Source organism: Chelmon rostratus, chromosome 21 (genome assembly GCF_017976325.1).
Source record: "Chelmon rostratus isolate fCheRos1 chromosome 21, fCheRos1.pri, whole genome shotgun sequence".
In the NCBI taxonomy this organism is placed as follows: Eukaryota; Metazoa; Chordata; class Actinopteri; order Chaetodontiformes; family Chaetodontidae; genus Chelmon; species Chelmon rostratus.
This window is the reverse complement of record NC_055678.1, coordinates 13,666,180-13,683,303: the sequence shown is the minus strand read 5'-3', so window position 1 is coordinate 13,683,303 and position 17,124 is coordinate 13,666,180. Positions and strand designations below refer to the sequence as shown.

Below are 17,124 nucleotides of genomic sequence, written 5' to 3'. Positions count from 1 at the left end.
GATAAAACTTATCAGTTGATGCTTACCATGTAAAAGTATTTAGCGAAACCTTGGCTAAAACAGCCCTCAATGAAGCCGGATCATTTCCTGTTTGGCCACCTCGCTGTATCCTAGCAACGTCAAATCCTTTTTTCCTTTTCCGGTTTAGCGCGCGGTACAGAATCATGTACAACACACTTATGTATGATGCCCGAATAAAATAAAAATACCCCTATAAAGTTTATTTGCAAATGAAACAAATAAAAATCAGAGTAATTATCACATATTATTATTTAATTTCCTAATAAAACAACAATATTGCACAAGGGATAAAATCAGTTGAAATATTCACTATTTATGGTAAATCACCATCACTCATAGATGCTTATTTTAATTATATTTCATCTGTGAGTCAAAATTCTTAAGTCAACTGGCAAATTATACTTTCACAGCTATTTACCGTCACACCTAAGTATTGCAATGACCAGGCCTTCGCCATTATTATTCTGTAACCAGGCTACAACCTCGATTAGCAGCCTAGACTTTTGGGTATTAGGTCTATGGCAAGGACAAAAAATACTCTAAGTAAAGTGAACTAATTAATAGTGCGTCACAAAACTCTCAACACACTTAAAAACATCTATCATAATAATGATACTCAACAACAAAACATACTGCGATAAACAAGCCAGGCTATAATTAGGTGGAAAAAATCCGCCCTGATTGCACTGAAACGGTATGAAAGCAGTGCAAACGCTACAAACGTAAGCAAAGACAGGCTTCCTGCCTCAGTGAGCTCGTAATAAAGATGTGTGCTGTGTTATGTGTATGGAAGACGCAGTTTCGGGCTCTTCTGACTGTCACAGCTCTCCTCCATCGCTGCTGCATGGCAGCGGTAACCATGGCAGCGAGATAAACTGCCTGTGTGTCAGTCCCGCCAACAGCCGGCGTCTGCTTTTGTTTTGTTTTTGTTTTTTTTGTTCTGGGCCGTTTTGGTCACCTGTTAGTGATTTGTTGTGTGTCGGTGCGGCCCTGTGAGGCACGTTGGGTATTTTTCTGAAGCTTTAGGGAAATTTGCGGTGACTGCTGCGACTTCCGTGTTTGCCAGTTCACGCCTGGGTAAGTGATGCAGACTTGTAGTAAATGGACGGACAGGCATCACCTTCCTGTCTCTTGTCCCACGTTTCAACACCAACATTAGGCCTTAGTGTCTCCATAAAGCAGCCATGAACAGCTCGCCTTGCCCCGGAGACTGCTTGTCCATACTGGACCGAGCTGTGCAGTGCAGTTTAAGAACATTATCCCCCTTTAATCCACTTTGCCTTCTGCTGCATGCAGGTGGACAGACAGTCAGATGGAGCAGGGTGGCACACTCCAACACCCGCTTCCATATTTTATTGCTCTTTTATTTTGGAAACTGAGCCATTTCTTACACTGAACCTTGATGCTGGATTTCATCTGCTGCTTTTAAAGTATCCTTAACTATCTACTGATAACTTTGTAATTAGCAGAGAGTCTTTTACTCAGACATGGAGGACCCCGATATACGACAACAGAAGCTGGATAACCAGGTAAAGAAACAAGGATTGATGGTATTTGACATAATTTACGCACAAATTAGCCCAGATATGTTAAGGTGTGTTTTAATTCAAATGTATTTCAAATAACTTGAAATTAGACCCAGATTTAAGATGAGAGAGGAGATTTTTAGATGCATATATGTAGGATAGTTATCATTGCCCATGCAAAAGGTGGGAGCAAAGGTGGGAACCTAGTCCTTGTTTAGTTGGCCAACAAGTGGTTAAAAGTGAGGCAGAGCTTTGCAGAGAAATAAAGCTTTCTTGAGTGTCATGAGGTCATGGCTACCTGTGTGAGAACCACCTGCTGTTTGAAGCCACAGCTCAACTGTGAGACAGACTTGTTTACACTTAACAGTATTTGAGCTACCGCCAGTGATGTAATACACAAATATCTAAACCCAGAAAGATCACATCAAAAAACAGTTTTTCGCCAGCTTGTTGAGAGGAACATAATTCACTGAGTACAAACAGATAAGAGCCACTATTTTCTGTGCCGTTTATGTGCTGATGCACATTAACAGTTTGAATTTTAATGCCTACTGCTCAATTGTCCCGCAGCGAACCCTTGTGATGAAAAAGCAGCAGAAGAAGAGGGCCGATTCCCAAATGGTGGTAGCCAATCGGGATACTCGCCAAAAGAACAGGAAGCACAAAGCTGCACGCTCTGATGAAACGCCTCTGTTGATCAGCCAATCCCTGAGCAACACTTCCCTGAGTGGTCAGTACTAGAATAAGCGATTATTTTACGTAGCAGAAGAACTGAAGACTATTTTTGTAGAAAATCTAACTCCAATGCATGATGCAGGTATGTTGAGATTTCTGAAATGTTATTAAATACAAGTTACTTTTGTTTGTTCTTCCCGTAGATCAAGTTGAACATGCCCATGACAACCCGCTGGATGAGATCACACTGGGTGAATACGACATGACGGCGAGCATGACGTTAGATGAGGTGTCTTCAGAGAAGCCTGTTACTCCCAAGAGGATGAACCTGGAGATCGACAAAGAGCCCGAGTCCAAAGGCGAAGCTGAGGAGGACCCTCAGGTGGAAGAAAAAAAGACGAAGAAGAAAGACGCAAAAAAAGAAAAAGCCAAACGTGAGAATATGCAAGGCAGAATGTTTTATTCTAACGTGAATATTCTTCAGTGTGGTCGCTTTAATGAACGATTGCTTTTTCAGAGATGGAACAGAATGACGAGACGGAGAAGGAAAGAGAGAAGGAGAAGAAGGAGAAAAAAACGAAGAAGAAAGACAAAATGAAAGAATCTGACGAGCCACCGAAGACAAACAAGACAACCAAACAAGAGCGGAAAAGTAACATCAGTGCTCAGTTTATCATCAATCAGCAAAGAAAACATTAACATTTAACATGAATCCAGCTGTTGGTTTGAGTGCTCCACATATTTCAGCTTTTGCTGCATTTGAGTGTTTCCTCTTTTGCAGAGAAGCACTTACCAGAGGTCTCGACCCAGGAGACAGAGCCAGCAGTGGAGGAGGCAACTCCGAAGAAGAACAAATGCGACGATGAGGAGGAAGACGGGCCCGAGAGGCCCGTGCCTCAGTCACCTAAGAGGAAAAAACAGCTGGACACATGTGAGCGACAATCTGGTCGGCGTCATGATGAGCACTACTTTAACTGTATTTTGCCGTTGCAAAGAATAACGTGGCGCGTGTCGTCTCCACAGCCAGGTGCCAAATCAGTGACGACAGCAAGGACGAGGAAATCCAGGAAAAGGAGAAGAGGGAGAAAAGGTCAAACAAAGCGGAGAAAACCACCCCGAGCCTGGCTTCCCTCAACTCCAACTACAGGGAGGGCTCATCCTCAGGCAGTGAATCTAATGAAAGAGTGGGACATCACCAGCTGTTTAGTGTATTGCCAAATGAAAGGAAATGACTGGTGGCGAAAGCGTTCTCACTCTGTCTCGTTTCAGGCGACGTCTCCGATGTCGGTGGAGGATCTGGAGAAGTTCGCTCTGCGTCCGGCCCCCAGAGACGTGACGGTCCAGTGTAGGGTCACCAGGGACAGGAGGGGCGTGGAGAAGGGCATTTACCCGACTTACTACCTCCACATGGAGAAGGAGGATGGCAAGAGGGTTGGCACTTCTGCAGCACTTGGATCCAGTCTTAATAACAAGATTCTGTTCCTATCTATGTTCTCCTCACCGACTGTTGTTTTTCACTGTGCCATCACCAAGGTGTTCCTAATGGCGGGCAGGAAGCGGAAGAAGTGCAAAACGTCCAACTATCTCATCTCCACTGACCCGACTAATCTGTCCAGAGACACAAACTGCTACATAGGAAAACTAAGGTATGAGCCTTGTTTGTTTCTACAAAGCCGAATCATTTTGGTCTGATTCGATCTGCTTTTCTTCGAACAACTACAACTACTACTTCAGTGACTTCTTTTTTAGCGAATCTTTTATTTACTGTCAAAGTTTATTAGATAATATTCAAAAACATAATGCCCGCATTATTTACAGCAGACGTTCTGACATGTCGTAGGAGGGAAAATAAAAACCTTAGCAACAGCAGCATTCCATTTAGTTGTGCCGGTCTCAGGCCTGTGGTTGTGTGTGTGCTGGCGCAGTGGTAAGGCTACTGGGGAGGCCCACATGGAACAGAGCTGTTGTTAATGTTGTTAGTCCCGCCTGTGCTTCTCCTGTTGTGCCAAGGAAAAATGTCTGCTGTGAAAAGGGCCTCTATAAAAGAAAGTTTTGCTGTCGTTAAAATAATTCAATTGCTTTTGGATCTCTATATAAAATCAATACATAGGATTCACCGGTTTGACTTCTATTTGTAACCAGCCTACCTGCAGTTGTGTACTTACTTGTTTTAAGTGAATTTGAACCGAATTTCCCCTTTTTTATGCCTTTTTTTTTATTGGCATTTTGGGAAGCCACCCTTGACCCCATGGTTGTTTTTCTTCATTCTGACAAACTTGACATTTTCATCAGATGATTTCAAATCATGTATCCGATAAGGCTCACTCGTTTCAGGTCCAATGTTCTGGGCACAAAGTTCACAGTCTATGATGGAGGTGAAAACCCAGAGAAAAAGCCTTTCATCAAGGAGTGTGAGTCAGTGCGGCAAGAGCTGGCAGCAATTTGCTACGTGAGTCTGACCTTACTCTGTGCGCTCAGCATCCCACTGAACACAGCATATCACGAGATAAAAACCTGTCATACAACTGGCTTTCGTGTTCCAGGAGACGAATGTGCTGGGATTTAAGGGTCCCAGGAAAATGACGGTGATCATCCCCGGCATGTTGGAGAACGATGAAAGGGTGTCCATTTGTCCGAAAAATGTAAATTTAAAGAACAGTCCTCACTTTCTGAAGCGTGAATGTAATGATGTCAGTTCAGTGTGACATATTTCAGAGGAGCTGACATTTTTGCCTTGTGATAGGAGCTCGAGACTCTACTGGCCCGCCACGCCAACAGCAACACAGACAAGCTGGTCACGCTGGTGAACAAATCCCCGAGCTGGAACGAGCAGACCCAGTCGTACGTGCTTAACTTCCACGGCCGAGTCACCCAGGCCTCCGTCAAGAACTTCCAGATCATCCACCCTGACAACGGTAAGATGCGACTGCCTTTTCTACCACCATAAAACAGCTCACTTATATTTGTAACGTCATCGTCATCCGTCACCCCTCTTTGTGCCCCCCTGCTGATGTCTTTTCCAGAGGATTACATAGTGATGCAGTTTGGCCGTGTGGCAGAGGACGTCTTTTCCATGGATTACAGCTTCCCCATGTGTGCCCTGCAAGCCTTTGCTATCACCCTGTCGTCCTTTGACGGCAAGCTGGCCTGTGAGTGACCCACGCTGGTGTGCCTCAGGTTCTTAACTAGATCCCTGATCTAGACACTTACAGTTTAAATTAAAACAATAACCATAATTTGCCACAGGGTCGTTCTGTTTTATAACCTGGTGCATTCTAAGGCGTTGTATACACCAAATATGGGGTGAAAAAATGCCACAGACTTAGACTTGTTTTATTGGTCCAGTATTATTCTACCACTTATTTTATATCGAAATGGAACCACTGTTAGTACAAGTTAACTGAATGCTCTCTCTTTTTATATTCGCCAGACGTGTAAAGGACTCGTGCAATTGAAATATTGAAGGCAACTGTGTAAACACTACCGGTGGAATAATAAATGATAATAATACAATGTCTGCAAATGTTTATTTTATTTCAAACACTACTGCATGCACCAGTGTCTACTTGGTGAACAATCATTTCTTATCTTGATCTCTGTAGATTTTTCCAAAAACTCGACCTGACATTTCATGCCTCATCCACAATCATCCCCTCACATCTTCAGCAGTCAGATTACATGCTACTTCCCCCCAAAACCTTATATCTCTAGCTGCTTGCCTTCATCATAAGAGTCTTTATCACAAAGAAGGAAACATTTTTATCAATGTACTAAAAAAAACAGTTATATCAGATGTTGCGGAAGCGCAAAAAGTTTCTGCTGTTGCACAATATGAAGGCCTGAAAACACATCCATCTCACGAGAGCTTCGTCGCTGATGTCGAGCACGTCTTCAACATGAGTTCACAGTGCTTCGCACGGGGGGGACAGAAAGTCTTCGAGGTCTCCACAAATAAAAATAGGCCTCTGTTGTACTCTGTGGTAAAGTGAGATGATCAGAAGTGCAACGATATTTTTGACAGCCCAAAAAACTCAAATCAAACTGAAACCTCTGTCATCACATGGACACGACTGTGTGCGAACATGCCGTTTGTTACCTATTCAAATGCTTTTCAAGTCTAAATAAGTTACAGGAACAAAATGGAGTGTGTGTCACCCTCTTATATTTTAGCCTTTGCTTGCTGCAGTGACACAGTTGTACATGTGTCAATATAAGTCATGACAGAAAACAAACAGTATGTGTACGTGCCACTCAGGTTGAACATAACTGAGCTGGCACACGGAGCCGACTTCCTCTTGATCTGGTGCAGATTACTTCATGCACCACTGTATGTACCACCTAACGCAGCGAGACACGCACACTCTGCCTTGTGAGTTAGAATATTCACAGTCTCCAAAAGGTAGCACTTTATAGTACGGGTACAAATCATGTACTTGAGTAATGCTTAACTAATGCACGACTTGTGATTGAATGCATGAATTCACGCAGGACGTATCAGGAATTCCTGTTGCTCACCATTTGCTTTTAAATGATCACTATGGCTTCATGTGATCAGCTCACACTGAGGAATGTTAATTCACACTTTGCATGCACTTTATACATGAATTGATATGCAGCTAAACAGGCCGCTACATATTTCTATGACAACAACAAAAAAACAAAAACTCATGTTCCATCCACTATGTTGTAAATGTATCAAAAATGGCATTCTGTTATACCAATGATTTACCAATCTATTGCATAATATACTCAAGGGTGCCTTAACCAATGCCCAGGTGCATGAACTACAGTACAGCAGGATTTATGTTTGTACAACCATGATTCTAGAAAAGTTGTGACACTGTGTAGAAATGTAATCATTTGCAAAGTGTTTATGACGTGTTCCTGAGCGCATGCAGTAACATCCTTTACACAGTCACGTGTTGACAAAGTGGTGGACCTCGCTCCATCCTCGCTTGTGAACGATTGAGCCTTTCCAGGATGCTCCTGTCATACCCAATCACGATGCTGTCACCTGTTACCAGTGCACCTGTTTACCTGGTGCCTCAGTTCACAAGTCAGTATGTTATATTGCTGCGATGTGAGACTCGAACCTTACCCTTCTCACACACTTTATTTACAACTGCTCTGGGCTTAAAAAAAGCACATCCTCTCCCACCCATGACATGAGTGATAGTGATCGGTGTGAAAAAAAAACAACTCACTGAAACCTCCCTCTCTCAGTCGACATTAAAAGCAGTTTTTACAAGAGCTCCGGGGCAGCGTGACCTCTGGGGACTGAGGCGATGTCCGGGCCGCCTGCTCGGATGGATCGGTGCTCCCCGCCGGGGCTGAAGCTGGTGTTCCTGTTTCTGCTGGCGTCTACCAACACTGTGTGTCTGCACCCACATCCCAACTCAGGTTATGTCTATGCCAGTGTTTTATGTTTTTAAAAATGTGATGAAAAGTCATGTGTCAAATGTCTAAAAATGCTCATCAGTGTTGCTTGGACTGCACCTCAATTTCATTATTGGGACAAACTTTGTCCTTCTTGGATCTAATTAAAACAGTGGAAAGACTTTTATTAATCTTTCATACTAATAGCTAGAGCTGTAGGGTTGGTGACTTATTTCAAGGTGAAGAAAACCTACAACAATGTGACAATTAAGTTTTTATGGTCTTAAAGCGATTTAAATGGAAAAGATGGACATACATACCTACATTATTAAAGAAAATCCTACAAATGCAAAGAGGAGAATCCACCGACCAAAGGGAGACTTAGCTTCGCCAGGCTCACATCTGTGTATAATGATTTGTTGCACTTTGGTATCGTCTCTGTTTCGACTCGATTTGTTTCAGATGCAGACCACAAGCTTCGCTGTGAGAACGATTACCTGTTCACCATCAACTGCTCCCTGCGCATCCCACCACCAGAGGACACCTCGGACAGCATCGGCTCCTACTGGCTCACTTTCACAGAGGCATATCTGTGAGGCTCGGCCTTACTGGCACGCATTAATCGTGGATGACCCTAATGTTGCATTGATAGTGTGGTTCATCAGTGTTTTCCCCCTCTTCTCGTTGTGCAGAGGGAGATTTACATGCATGCTGACGAACACTGATGGGGTCTACTTCTGTTCTGTTAAAACGACCGATTCAGCGCCTGATGATGACGATTATTCAGAGCCCTTCTCGGATCTAGACGCCTTTGAAATCTCACTGTGTCACAACCAAAGTATTGGGTCTGAAAGCTGTGAGCTGCTGGATGAAGAATATAGGCCGGTGACAAACAGTAAGGAACACACTGCTCCATTCTCTCAACACACAGAATATGCATATATATTCAGATAAAACACACACCTGCCTCTATGCAAACCTGCCTCTGGTGTGTGTTTGTCTTCAACGCGTCCTCTCAGTTACACCAAACGCACCGTGCTGCCTCACCGTCAGCCACGACTCCAGTCAATACCACTTCACCTGGGCGAGTACTTATGAGGAGTACAGCCCTTTCACCGCCCTGATCGACAACCTGAAGTACCAGCTCCATTATTACAAAAGAGGAGACAATGTAAGACTCAGTAGTAAGGAGGGGGGAGTAAAACATGCTTTGGGGAAACAGTTCTGGTCCGTTTGTGGCAAATCTACAGGGAGGTCATCAATGGATGAATGGGTTAAATGTAAAACATTTAAATTAAGGGATTAAACAGAGAAATGTATGATGTAATTCAACAATACCAAAATGAATGATTTGATCATTAGGCCTACCGGTGACTGGCTTTATTTGACCCATACCCCCCACAGACATTTGGAGCTGTCATAGCAAGAATGTTTAACTATGAATACAACAATGGCTCAAATGCCCCTACTGGACATGCCTCTAGTTTACTGCATTACTATTTAAATGCTCTCTTGAGAACAGGGTTTTTAGATTAAGATTAAGTAATGAAAAAATGACCAAAAATCAGATGAGGCCCCATGAAGTGGGGGCTTTTGGGGCCCCTGGTGGTCATGATAAGACTTGTGCGATGTTGAAATTGACTCACTTATACGACAGATAGACCCCATATAGGGCAGTTGAAGAGTTAAAAATGGTAATAAAGCAACTGAAAAATTGCGGGTTGTCATTCATATCTTTGTAGTTAGAAACTGACTTTTTCCCTGACATTCTTTGAACAATTTGTTTTAATTTGTTTCATTATAGCTTTTTATATGTTTTATTTTTTATTTATTTAATCTCTTTTGCTGTGCTCGACTGATTATTTGCCCTGCCATGTTATAAATTGATTTGTTGATTGAGCACAAATAGGCATCCACACAGGACATTTCCCTCCTTTTTGTAGTTTCATTACATGCAACGCTGTTCATTTCTCAGGTGACATCACCTAAAATGAACACCAACAGATTGAACTATTCTGTGGGTGATCGAACATTTGAGCCAGACACCGAGTACGCTGCCAGAGTGAGGTCCAGTCCTAATCAGGCTTTTTATAAGGGACAGTGGAGTGACTGGTCCTCTGAGGTTCACTGGAGGACAGAGTCAGCCGTGAATGGTAAATCTCCCCCTCTTTCTTTGATCCACTTCTCACGACAAACAGTAAGATCCCTCCAACCCCCTTTGACTCCTTTCACCTTCTACATGTCCATACAGGAATCCCATTGAACACATTTGTGTCTGGACTGGGTAAGGTGTTCATTCCCTTGTGTGTGATGGTGCTACTCGTCTTACTTTTGTGCTACGCTCCAGTTAAAAAGTAAGGGCCAACTCCTGCTTTGCGCTCCCCACGAAATGCCAATCAGCAAAGCAAATGTCATTTCTTAAAACCTGAATATTATGTTTATTTTCCGCACATACAGGTGGAGGAAAAGTGCCTTCATCCCAACTCCAGCACCCTATTTCCACACCCTCTACAGCGACTGCCAGGGAGATTTCAAGGTGAGTTTAACTTAAAGTAAAATATTAGCCATTATCACGAGAATGTCCCTAAACGTGACTGTGATTACAGAGCTGGGTGGTTACACAAGAAAAAACCACAGACATGCTGAAGGCAGAGGAAACACTCAGGATCGACATGTTAACCAAGTGTGCAGACATCCAGGAGGTGAAGTGTCAGACCCTGTTCCACCACCAGTCAATGGAGGGCAGCACATACAAAAATATAGCTGACCCAGTCCACGATTCCTCTCTCCTGGGCATCCCATACGCCGTGCGCACCATGGCTCCGCCGACGGCGCCGGGTAGCTCACTGGAGGGTCCGACCCTCAGCTCAGAGCCCGGGAGCCCTGCTGAGGGAGATTCAGGGTGTTGGCTCTGCAGCCACACGTCCCTGGAGAGGGACCCTCCCTTTTACTGCAACGAGTACTGCACCCTGAGCGCCTTCCAGCAGGCTGGTCCCGTCACAGCAGAGCACCACCGGGGCCAGTCAACAAAATCCTGCCCAACAGGGATGATCACAGTGGAAGCCGTCCCTGAAGCATGAGCTGATGTGTTTGTATGTCGTGACTGGACAGTAAATATTGTGAAGTTGAACTTTAATATTGGGCCTGAAAGTTCAAGTACACACATACACGTGGAGACGCAGTGCCTCGTAAAGAACTCTCCTACTGCTTCAAGCTAAAGATAAGTAAATTCTTGACTTCTGTTTCACAGTACATAGATGTTTGGCTCTCATGTTGCTATTTAGAGACCACTTCTATTGTAAAATGTTCTGCAGCATTATGCATAATGTAGATAATCTAAAATATTAATCGCATAACCATTTGCTTGCATTAAATGAGTAATATGTGTACAAGAACTGCAACAGTTAAAATTCATTTTGACTGATTTTTGATGACTGGTTTGCTTTGTTTCTGAATCCTTTAAAGACTGAATTTCGCTCATACTTTACTCATTTAATAAAGAAAATGCAAACCTTTTGTAGAAAGTTTTATTTACGCCAACACATACATGAACAAAGCACCATATAACCTTAAAGTCTGATACAGAAGTAAGCCTACCTGCCTCAGTCATCATGGCCACTTTTATTTATTCCATAGCAAACACTCTGAATAACAAAAAGACAGCCAAGGCAGCAGATTCTATCATATATTACAGCATGCTGAATAGAAAACCTGGGAAAGAGAATTAGACAGAGCCATCTAGAGACACTAGTGAGATACAACAGTATAAAAGTGCCATTCATTATACAGCAGTTGAAATACTGACAATGAAATAAGCTAATTTTACATTAAATTTATGGAAAATAAAGGGGGAAACATAAAGGAATAGACCCTGTGAAAGAGCAAAATAAAAGACATTTTCTTCCTTGATCAGTGATGACAGCCAGCTTGCATGGAGTTGATGAAACTGGTACCGAGCTGTGTCCCTTGCACCACATAAGACAATTAATGTTTAAAAAGAAATGACCGGGGTGCTGAAGCACCCATCCCCTCCCAGCATTATGCGCCAACTGGCAGTTAAGAACGAAAACTGATAGGTCAAAGGAGAACGGATGGCACAGAATGTGTGGAGTTTAAATAGAAGTCTTTAAGCAAGTCCTGATGTGAGAGGAGCACATTCATTGAGAGACTGAGCGGGGAGGTGATTCTTGTTAAACCCATTCCTTCTGCCACAGCGGAGCGAGTCTTCGCCCTTACGAGGGGGAGAATTTTTTGGCTTGTGCTCGAACTCTTTTTTCATATTCTACTCTGTTTTGGCTGGAAAGGGGTTAAAGAAATAGCAGTTATGATGGTGCTCGGATCACTTACTCAAATCAGAAACAATAGGTAAGCGAACTAAAATCATATTTTGACCAATATGACAAAATTAGGAAAGATCTCTCTTCTGCCAGATTGATTTTTCAGATTGTAAAACATATTTTACAGTAACAGAGTTTGTTACTGTAAAAGTTTGTTGTTTTAGTCTTGTGCACACAAATTTTGACACAAGTTAAAAACAAAAGCCCTACACATACACTGCGTAGCTGCTTACCAGTGGGAGGTTTAACTTGCTCCGAAAGAAAAGACTATTTCCTTTCTTGACATTTTGAGAGTTAGTTTATTAGATTAAGATGTAAATGTAGCAAAACTTGCCACCCATACACATTTCAGCTGAAACTACAACAGGTTGGGAGGACGCACACGCACGCCAAATGTTTCGCCAATCCCCAGCTATTGGGATGATGGTGGCTGGTTGAACATTTTTCAATATGCCGAGCCCCTAATCAATACCTTGTTTGTAAACATGTGGACATCAGCTTTTTCAGGGCTGGAGAAGAGTGGGCCTCAACCATAAAGTTTCCACCTCAAGGTTTTGTACTGTTGCATTAGTCGCTCCATTCCTATTGTATTAATACTGAGCCTTAAGGTGTCAATGGTAATTTAATGCAAGTATAACTCATCAGTTTCAACCTAGAAACAGGTTTTGGTGGTGTTTAAGGTATCAATGATAGACTTCTCATTACCTTTGCCTTTTTTAATACAAACTTCTATATAGAACATTTCAGCATCATGTTTGAAAAGATGAAAGATCAAATCCAATGTCACTCACCAGTAGATTGTGTAAGCCTCTGCTTGGGCTGGATCCTGGATATTTGGTTCATTTAGGAGTTCCTGGATACCTAATAAGATCTGTGGGATGAATGAACCAATGACTGATTTTAATTTCAGCAATTCATCTGTTTTGCATTTCTTTATAGGGCTGCTTATAACATTTGTAAAAAGCTGTAAGTCAGTTGCATGAACTGTTGATTCTTATGTGACCTGGATCTCAGTCAAGGATTCAAAAACTCAATAAAAATGAACTCATTAGCTGACCGAATTCAAAATAAAATCATTTCTTTCAAGTCAAATAATAAAAATTTAGTCATGAATTTAAACATATAGAATTAAACCAAGCGAAGGAAAAAAAAAAAAAAAAAAAAAGCTAATAAACCTTTTGGAGAAGCCCTGTGACATAAATGAGGTGTGCTCGGCAATGCAAACCTGCTTTATTGTGATGGCTGGTCTCCAGTCCTTGTCCTCCTCTAGAATAGATAGGCATACTGTGCCTGATGGATACACGTTTGGATGAAAGAGTGGAGGCTCAAATTTACCTGAAACACACACATAAGGGCACTTGTGTTTCAGATCCATTACAAATGTGAGACCCGCTGAACAAATTCCCCAAATGTCACTAGACAGTATGAACCGAACTGTTCCACTACAGGCAGCAGCTTCTGTTGTTCATGCAAGCAATGGCTTAATGTTATTTTAATGTGACATTCAGACAACAGCACCCCTGTTGCAGGATATTAGAAACACCGTACGTCACAGTGATCTGACACTGTAAGTGACCCACAGCGGTAATGTAATGATTTAGTTCACACAATAGGCCTGTATTGTACTACAAGGCAAAATGTTATGTTTGTCACAAATGGTTTAGTGCCACAGCTGCATCAGCTCTCAAAATAATTACTGGCAAATGCTGTACAATTCTGTAAAGAGTAATGGATGTGTGTGTGTGTGTGTGTGTTTGTGTGCACTGGTGGGGGCCATCAGTTAACATCCAAACCATATCTTATGAATGGCAATGGAGGGCTAAAATTAAATTGACTCCTCATAATGAATGTCAAGCCCACAAGTGGTGTGCAGTTGTGAGACGGTCCATTGCTTTTAGTTCAGCTTCAACAGCCTTTGCAGTGTTTAGAAGTCATTAACAAGCCTTTATACGCAAATGATGATTTGAGAAAAATCTGTGTTTGCTACTGCTGTGGTGGTATAACACAGGTTATCCAAACAATTACAACCGAGGTGTCAAGCAGGGCCAAGAGTGCTCAGCTTTAGTGAGACAGCTTGCCCTCAAGCGAAGATATGTGCTGTGGTGTGCACCTGACTTGATATTACACATGAGGTGTTTTTCCTGTTAGTCCATCCTAATGACTGAATAATGCAGACAGATTTCTACAAGCATCTGCTAAAGCATAATAACAGTGTGTGTAGTAATCACAATAACTGTCAGACATAGTAACTTACATTTTGGAGGTGAAGAAGGATAGTCATCCTTGAACAACATGCGCAGTTTGAAGAGGCCCCCTTCCCACGGAGTCTGAGGAGACACACAAGGAGATGTTAGATCAGCTTTTTTCACACAAGCTTCAAACAAACATGACTCTCAAACTCATTCATTCTCTCAAAAATTCTCAGGCTCACAACGGTTTCGGTCCCTATAAAATTTGGCTCGTGTTTGTATTCACTACCTACTGCATGCTGGTGCTATAGGACATGCAAGACATACATCTATGGTTTCATTATGCAATACAAATTTGTTAAAATCATATTTTTCATCTGTTTACACAAATACTTTTGTCTAATAAAGCTCTCTCTGTTCTGTCTAGCAGTGGTTGCTATGTAAAACAAAATATGTACTGTACACAAACAGACTATGAAACGTAACATTACCCCTTTCTTGCCAGGAATGGCACATTCCCAGTTCATGAGATTCATGGTTCCATCTGGATTTTTTGTTGGTACGGCAACAAATCCCTGAAAATGTAATAGGACAACAAACAGTCAAGTTGACAAACACTTAAAAGATCAGTGTTTTAGAGGACTTAACAGTGCATAGAGAAAGCTCAAATAGACCCTGACAGTGAATGCAGAGCAGGTGCATCTCATCAGACAGTACTTACAAAAGGATGGTCCTTTCGCCATGCCTTGCGCTCCTGGGCAAGCCGGCTCAATGCTATGCCTGACATGATTGGCGGACTCCTGTAATGAAAAAAAATGTCAAGTCAATTACATGAAACCATGTCCACCATCAGGTCTGCCTTGACAGTGTGGATTCACTAAGTCAGAAACTTTGTGGAGGAGGACATTGCAGAGGAAACTTGAACTGACCTTCTAATAATTACACACTGTTTTTGAAGATGAAATGATTGATCAATTTTGTCATTCATAAAGAAAAAAAAAAGCCAAGGAGGATGTAATTAGTTGGTACTTTTCTCTACTTCATATCATTGTAAATTAAACATCTTTGGATTGTGGACTATTGCTCTGAAAAACAATTGAAAAAAACGACATGTTGGGCTTTAGGACAGGTATTCTTTCCTCTATTTTCAGACACATTATAAACAAAATCATTAATAAAGAAAAAAATGTCAGATTATTTGAGAATTAAATTGCAGCCCTAATTGTTTTGGTCCATTCTGAGATATCCTGGCAGTTCCTGTGACTTTTCAAAACAATACGATATAACCTCCTACATCATTTAAAGTGGTCTAAGCAGTAGTATCACTATATGACAAGGCGCATGCTTTCATGTTGCTACAGAGCTTGCCAGACACAAGGGGTTGATTCTGTGATTCTACAAGTGTATTCACACAAGGATTGGTATGAGCCTATCATCTGTGAAGTAATACAGAGTTGTAACATTACAGTATTAGACGTTTTGAGCTCCAGTGATCAACTAAAGTTGCCTATGTACACAGCAAAGGACTTCCTGCATACATTTTCATATAAACCAGGAAGCTACTTAGTCTCTCTTCTCTAGATGAATGTATATTAATCCATTAAATCGATTGGATACTATTATGGTAAGACATTACTCAACCGATCCATGGTGCATAATGAAAGAGTGTGCGTCTACACTTGGACTAGTTTGTCTTTGGCCAGATGCAGCTAGACACCACGGCGACGGCAGTTCAAAGCTAATTAGGAGCTCTAATTAAGACCCTCCATTGGAATGTCGAATTGATGTCCAGAGCAACGATGCTTTGGAGGTAATATCAACAAGGCTGAGAAACAAAATAGTATCTACTAGCAATAACTGCTAGTTGTCCACGCTGCATTTACTAACTTTAGAGCGGTGAAGTTTTACACTAACTATATTAAATGGCCAACTTAAATCGTAATGTTAACCTGTCTGCATCAGGCTTACAGTAATGTGCTTAAAAGTATTGTTTGACCCGACATGTCTGGTACGCTAATGGTTCTAGCAAAGTAAATGTTAGCCAGTGTGAGATAGAGGTCTACAAAAAACGCGTCTCCTACCCTTTCGGTTTGCGCCTGGTATTAAACCGAAGGGCCTCGGGAAATAAAACCCTTAACGATTAATTTGTCCCATGTTCGTTGAGCTTCACTGCAAGCTTGCTGTCAACGCAACCGTCCACAAGCTATCAAAGCAATTTCATTAGCAAGCTAGCCGGTTAGCTTGATAAGCTAACTCATGTGCGCCAGAATCGTGCTATATCTTAACAGGCGCTGGCGCTGTTAGCGTCTGACACGGCCTGATGCAGCACAAAAATGCGCAATTGCACTTGATTTGGACACAATTTTGGATGACAGAAAAGTGGTCACTACCTTTCTTCTAACACTTAATAATATCTAATCTGCACTGACAAACAAGGATGCGAAATATTCTACAGGAATAAACCATATTATAACCCATTAAAGAACAGGGACAAAGAACGCCAGAGCTAAAAGGCGCACATTTGTGCTTTACCAAACTAGCGAAAATGGCGCAAACTGAAGCGGGTAAAATATCACAATACACGACAAAATTAACATGTTCCTTAATTAAGGAAAGGCTCCTACCTTTCAGTATGGCGGCACTTGCTCTGGTAAATAAGGGAAATGTATTAATCGGGCTCAAATCCCGTTAAACCTTGCAAAGTTTCCCTCTTGAAAAACCACCCGCTACGACTCAAGCCAGACACAGAAAAAGCGAGGCGAAACAATAATCCGTCCTTTACTTCCGTCTTTGCTTAAATACCCATAGGAAGCGCTGGCTGGTCGTATATCTTTGAACTGTTTGCGTTGTTGACTGTCTTTTTAACTCGCGATGGTTCAGCCGAAAGATATTAACTGATTATTAGTTTACTAGTTTCCATTACACTCGAGTAGCAAAGCTGTTGGTGAAGACCATCTTTACTTTGCGGTCTTTGCTCTTCGCTCATGCGCTGTTTTGATG

General features: G+C 42.0%; 3 protein-coding genes across 3 annotated transcripts; 2 read left to right on the top strand and 1 right to left on the bottom strand.

The window, feature by feature from the left end:
- Positions 1-1,384: 1,384 nt before the first annotated feature.
- Positions 1,385-5,703, top strand: si:dkey-220f10.4 (tubby protein homolog). The gene is made up of 12 exons (XM_041962969.1): positions 1,385-1,550; positions 2,118-2,277; positions 2,426-2,656; positions 2,740-2,874; positions 3,004-3,153; positions 3,246-3,406; positions 3,492-3,653; positions 3,756-3,868; positions 4,557-4,671; positions 4,766-4,864; positions 4,966-5,137; positions 5,246-5,703. Exons 1-12 carry the CDS (start codon positions 1,509-1,511, stop codon positions 5,377-5,379), a joined length of 1,674 nt encoding a protein of 557 aa, XP_041818903.1. The 5' UTR covers positions 1,385-1,508; the 3' UTR covers positions 5,380-5,703.
- A 1,778-nt stretch (positions 5,704-7,481) lies between these two features.
- On the top strand, positions 7,482-11,108 carry LOC121624935 (interleukin-21 receptor). Its single transcript, XM_041962917.1, has 8 exons — positions 7,482-7,622; positions 8,061-8,190; positions 8,291-8,493; positions 8,618-8,769; positions 9,574-9,751; positions 9,850-9,952; positions 10,056-10,134; positions 10,205-11,108. The coding sequence occupies exons 1-8, from the start codon at positions 7,508-7,510 to the stop codon at positions 10,676-10,678; spliced, it is 1,434 nt and encodes a 477-aa protein (XP_041818851.1). The 5' UTR covers positions 7,482-7,507; the 3' UTR covers positions 10,679-11,108.
- Positions 11,109-11,111: 3 nt separating this feature from the next.
- ube2ib (ubiquitin-conjugating enzyme E2Ib) lies at positions 11,112-16,978 on the bottom strand. The gene is made up of 7 exons (XM_041962919.1): positions 16,749-16,978; positions 14,846-14,924; positions 14,616-14,699; positions 14,190-14,262; positions 13,161-13,270; positions 12,727-12,806; positions 11,112-11,894 (listed from the first exon to the last, which is right to left on the bottom strand). Exons 2-7 carry the CDS (start codon positions 14,909-14,911, stop codon positions 11,831-11,833), a joined length of 477 nt encoding a protein of 158 aa, XP_041818853.1. The 5' UTR covers positions 14,912-14,924; positions 16,749-16,978; the 3' UTR covers positions 11,112-11,830.
- Between the last annotated feature and the right edge of the window lie 146 nt (positions 16,979-17,124).

What these genes read in the sequence shown, in the direction of transcription:
- si:dkey-220f10.4 (XM_041962969.1), top strand. Translation starts at nt 1,509, where the DNA reads ATGGAGGACCCCGATATACGACAACAGAAGCTGGATAACCAG. An exon ending in AACAGAAGCTGGATAACCAG is followed by an intron (nt 1,551 to 2,117) that starts GTAAAGAAACAA and finishes ATTGTCCCGCAG; the next exon opens with CGAACCCTTGTGATGAAAAA. An exon ending in AACCAAACAAGAGCGGAAAA is followed by an intron (nt 2,875 to 3,003) that starts GTAACATCAGTG and finishes CCTCTTTTGCAG; the next exon opens with AGAAGCACTTACCAGAGGTC.
- LOC121624935 (XM_041962917.1), top strand. Translation starts at nt 7,508, where the DNA reads ATGTCCGGGCCGCCTGCTCGGATGGATCGGTGCTCCCCGCCGGGGCTG. An exon ending in ACTTTCACAGAGGCATATCT is followed by an intron (nt 8,191 to 8,290) that starts GTGAGGCTCGGC and finishes CTCGTTGTGCAG; the next exon opens with AGGGAGATTTACATGCATGC. An exon ending in ATATAGGCCGGTGACAAACA is followed by an intron (nt 8,494 to 8,617) that starts GTAAGGAACACA and finishes GCGTCCTCTCAG; the next exon opens with TTACACCAAACGCACCGTGC.
- ube2ib (XM_041962919.1), bottom strand. Translation starts at nt 14,911, where the DNA reads ATGTCAGGCATAGCATTGAGCCGGCTTGCCCAGGAGCGCAAGGCATGG. An exon ending in CCATTCCTGGCAAGAAAGGG is followed by an intron (nt 14,263 to 14,615) that starts GTAATGTTACGT and finishes GTGTCTCCTCAG; the next exon opens with ACTCCGTGGGAAGGGGGCCT. An exon ending in CAGCCATCACAATAAAGCAG is followed by an intron (nt 12,807 to 13,160) that starts GTTTGCATTGCC and finishes TTCATCCCACAG; the next exon opens with ATCTTATTAGGTATCCAGGA.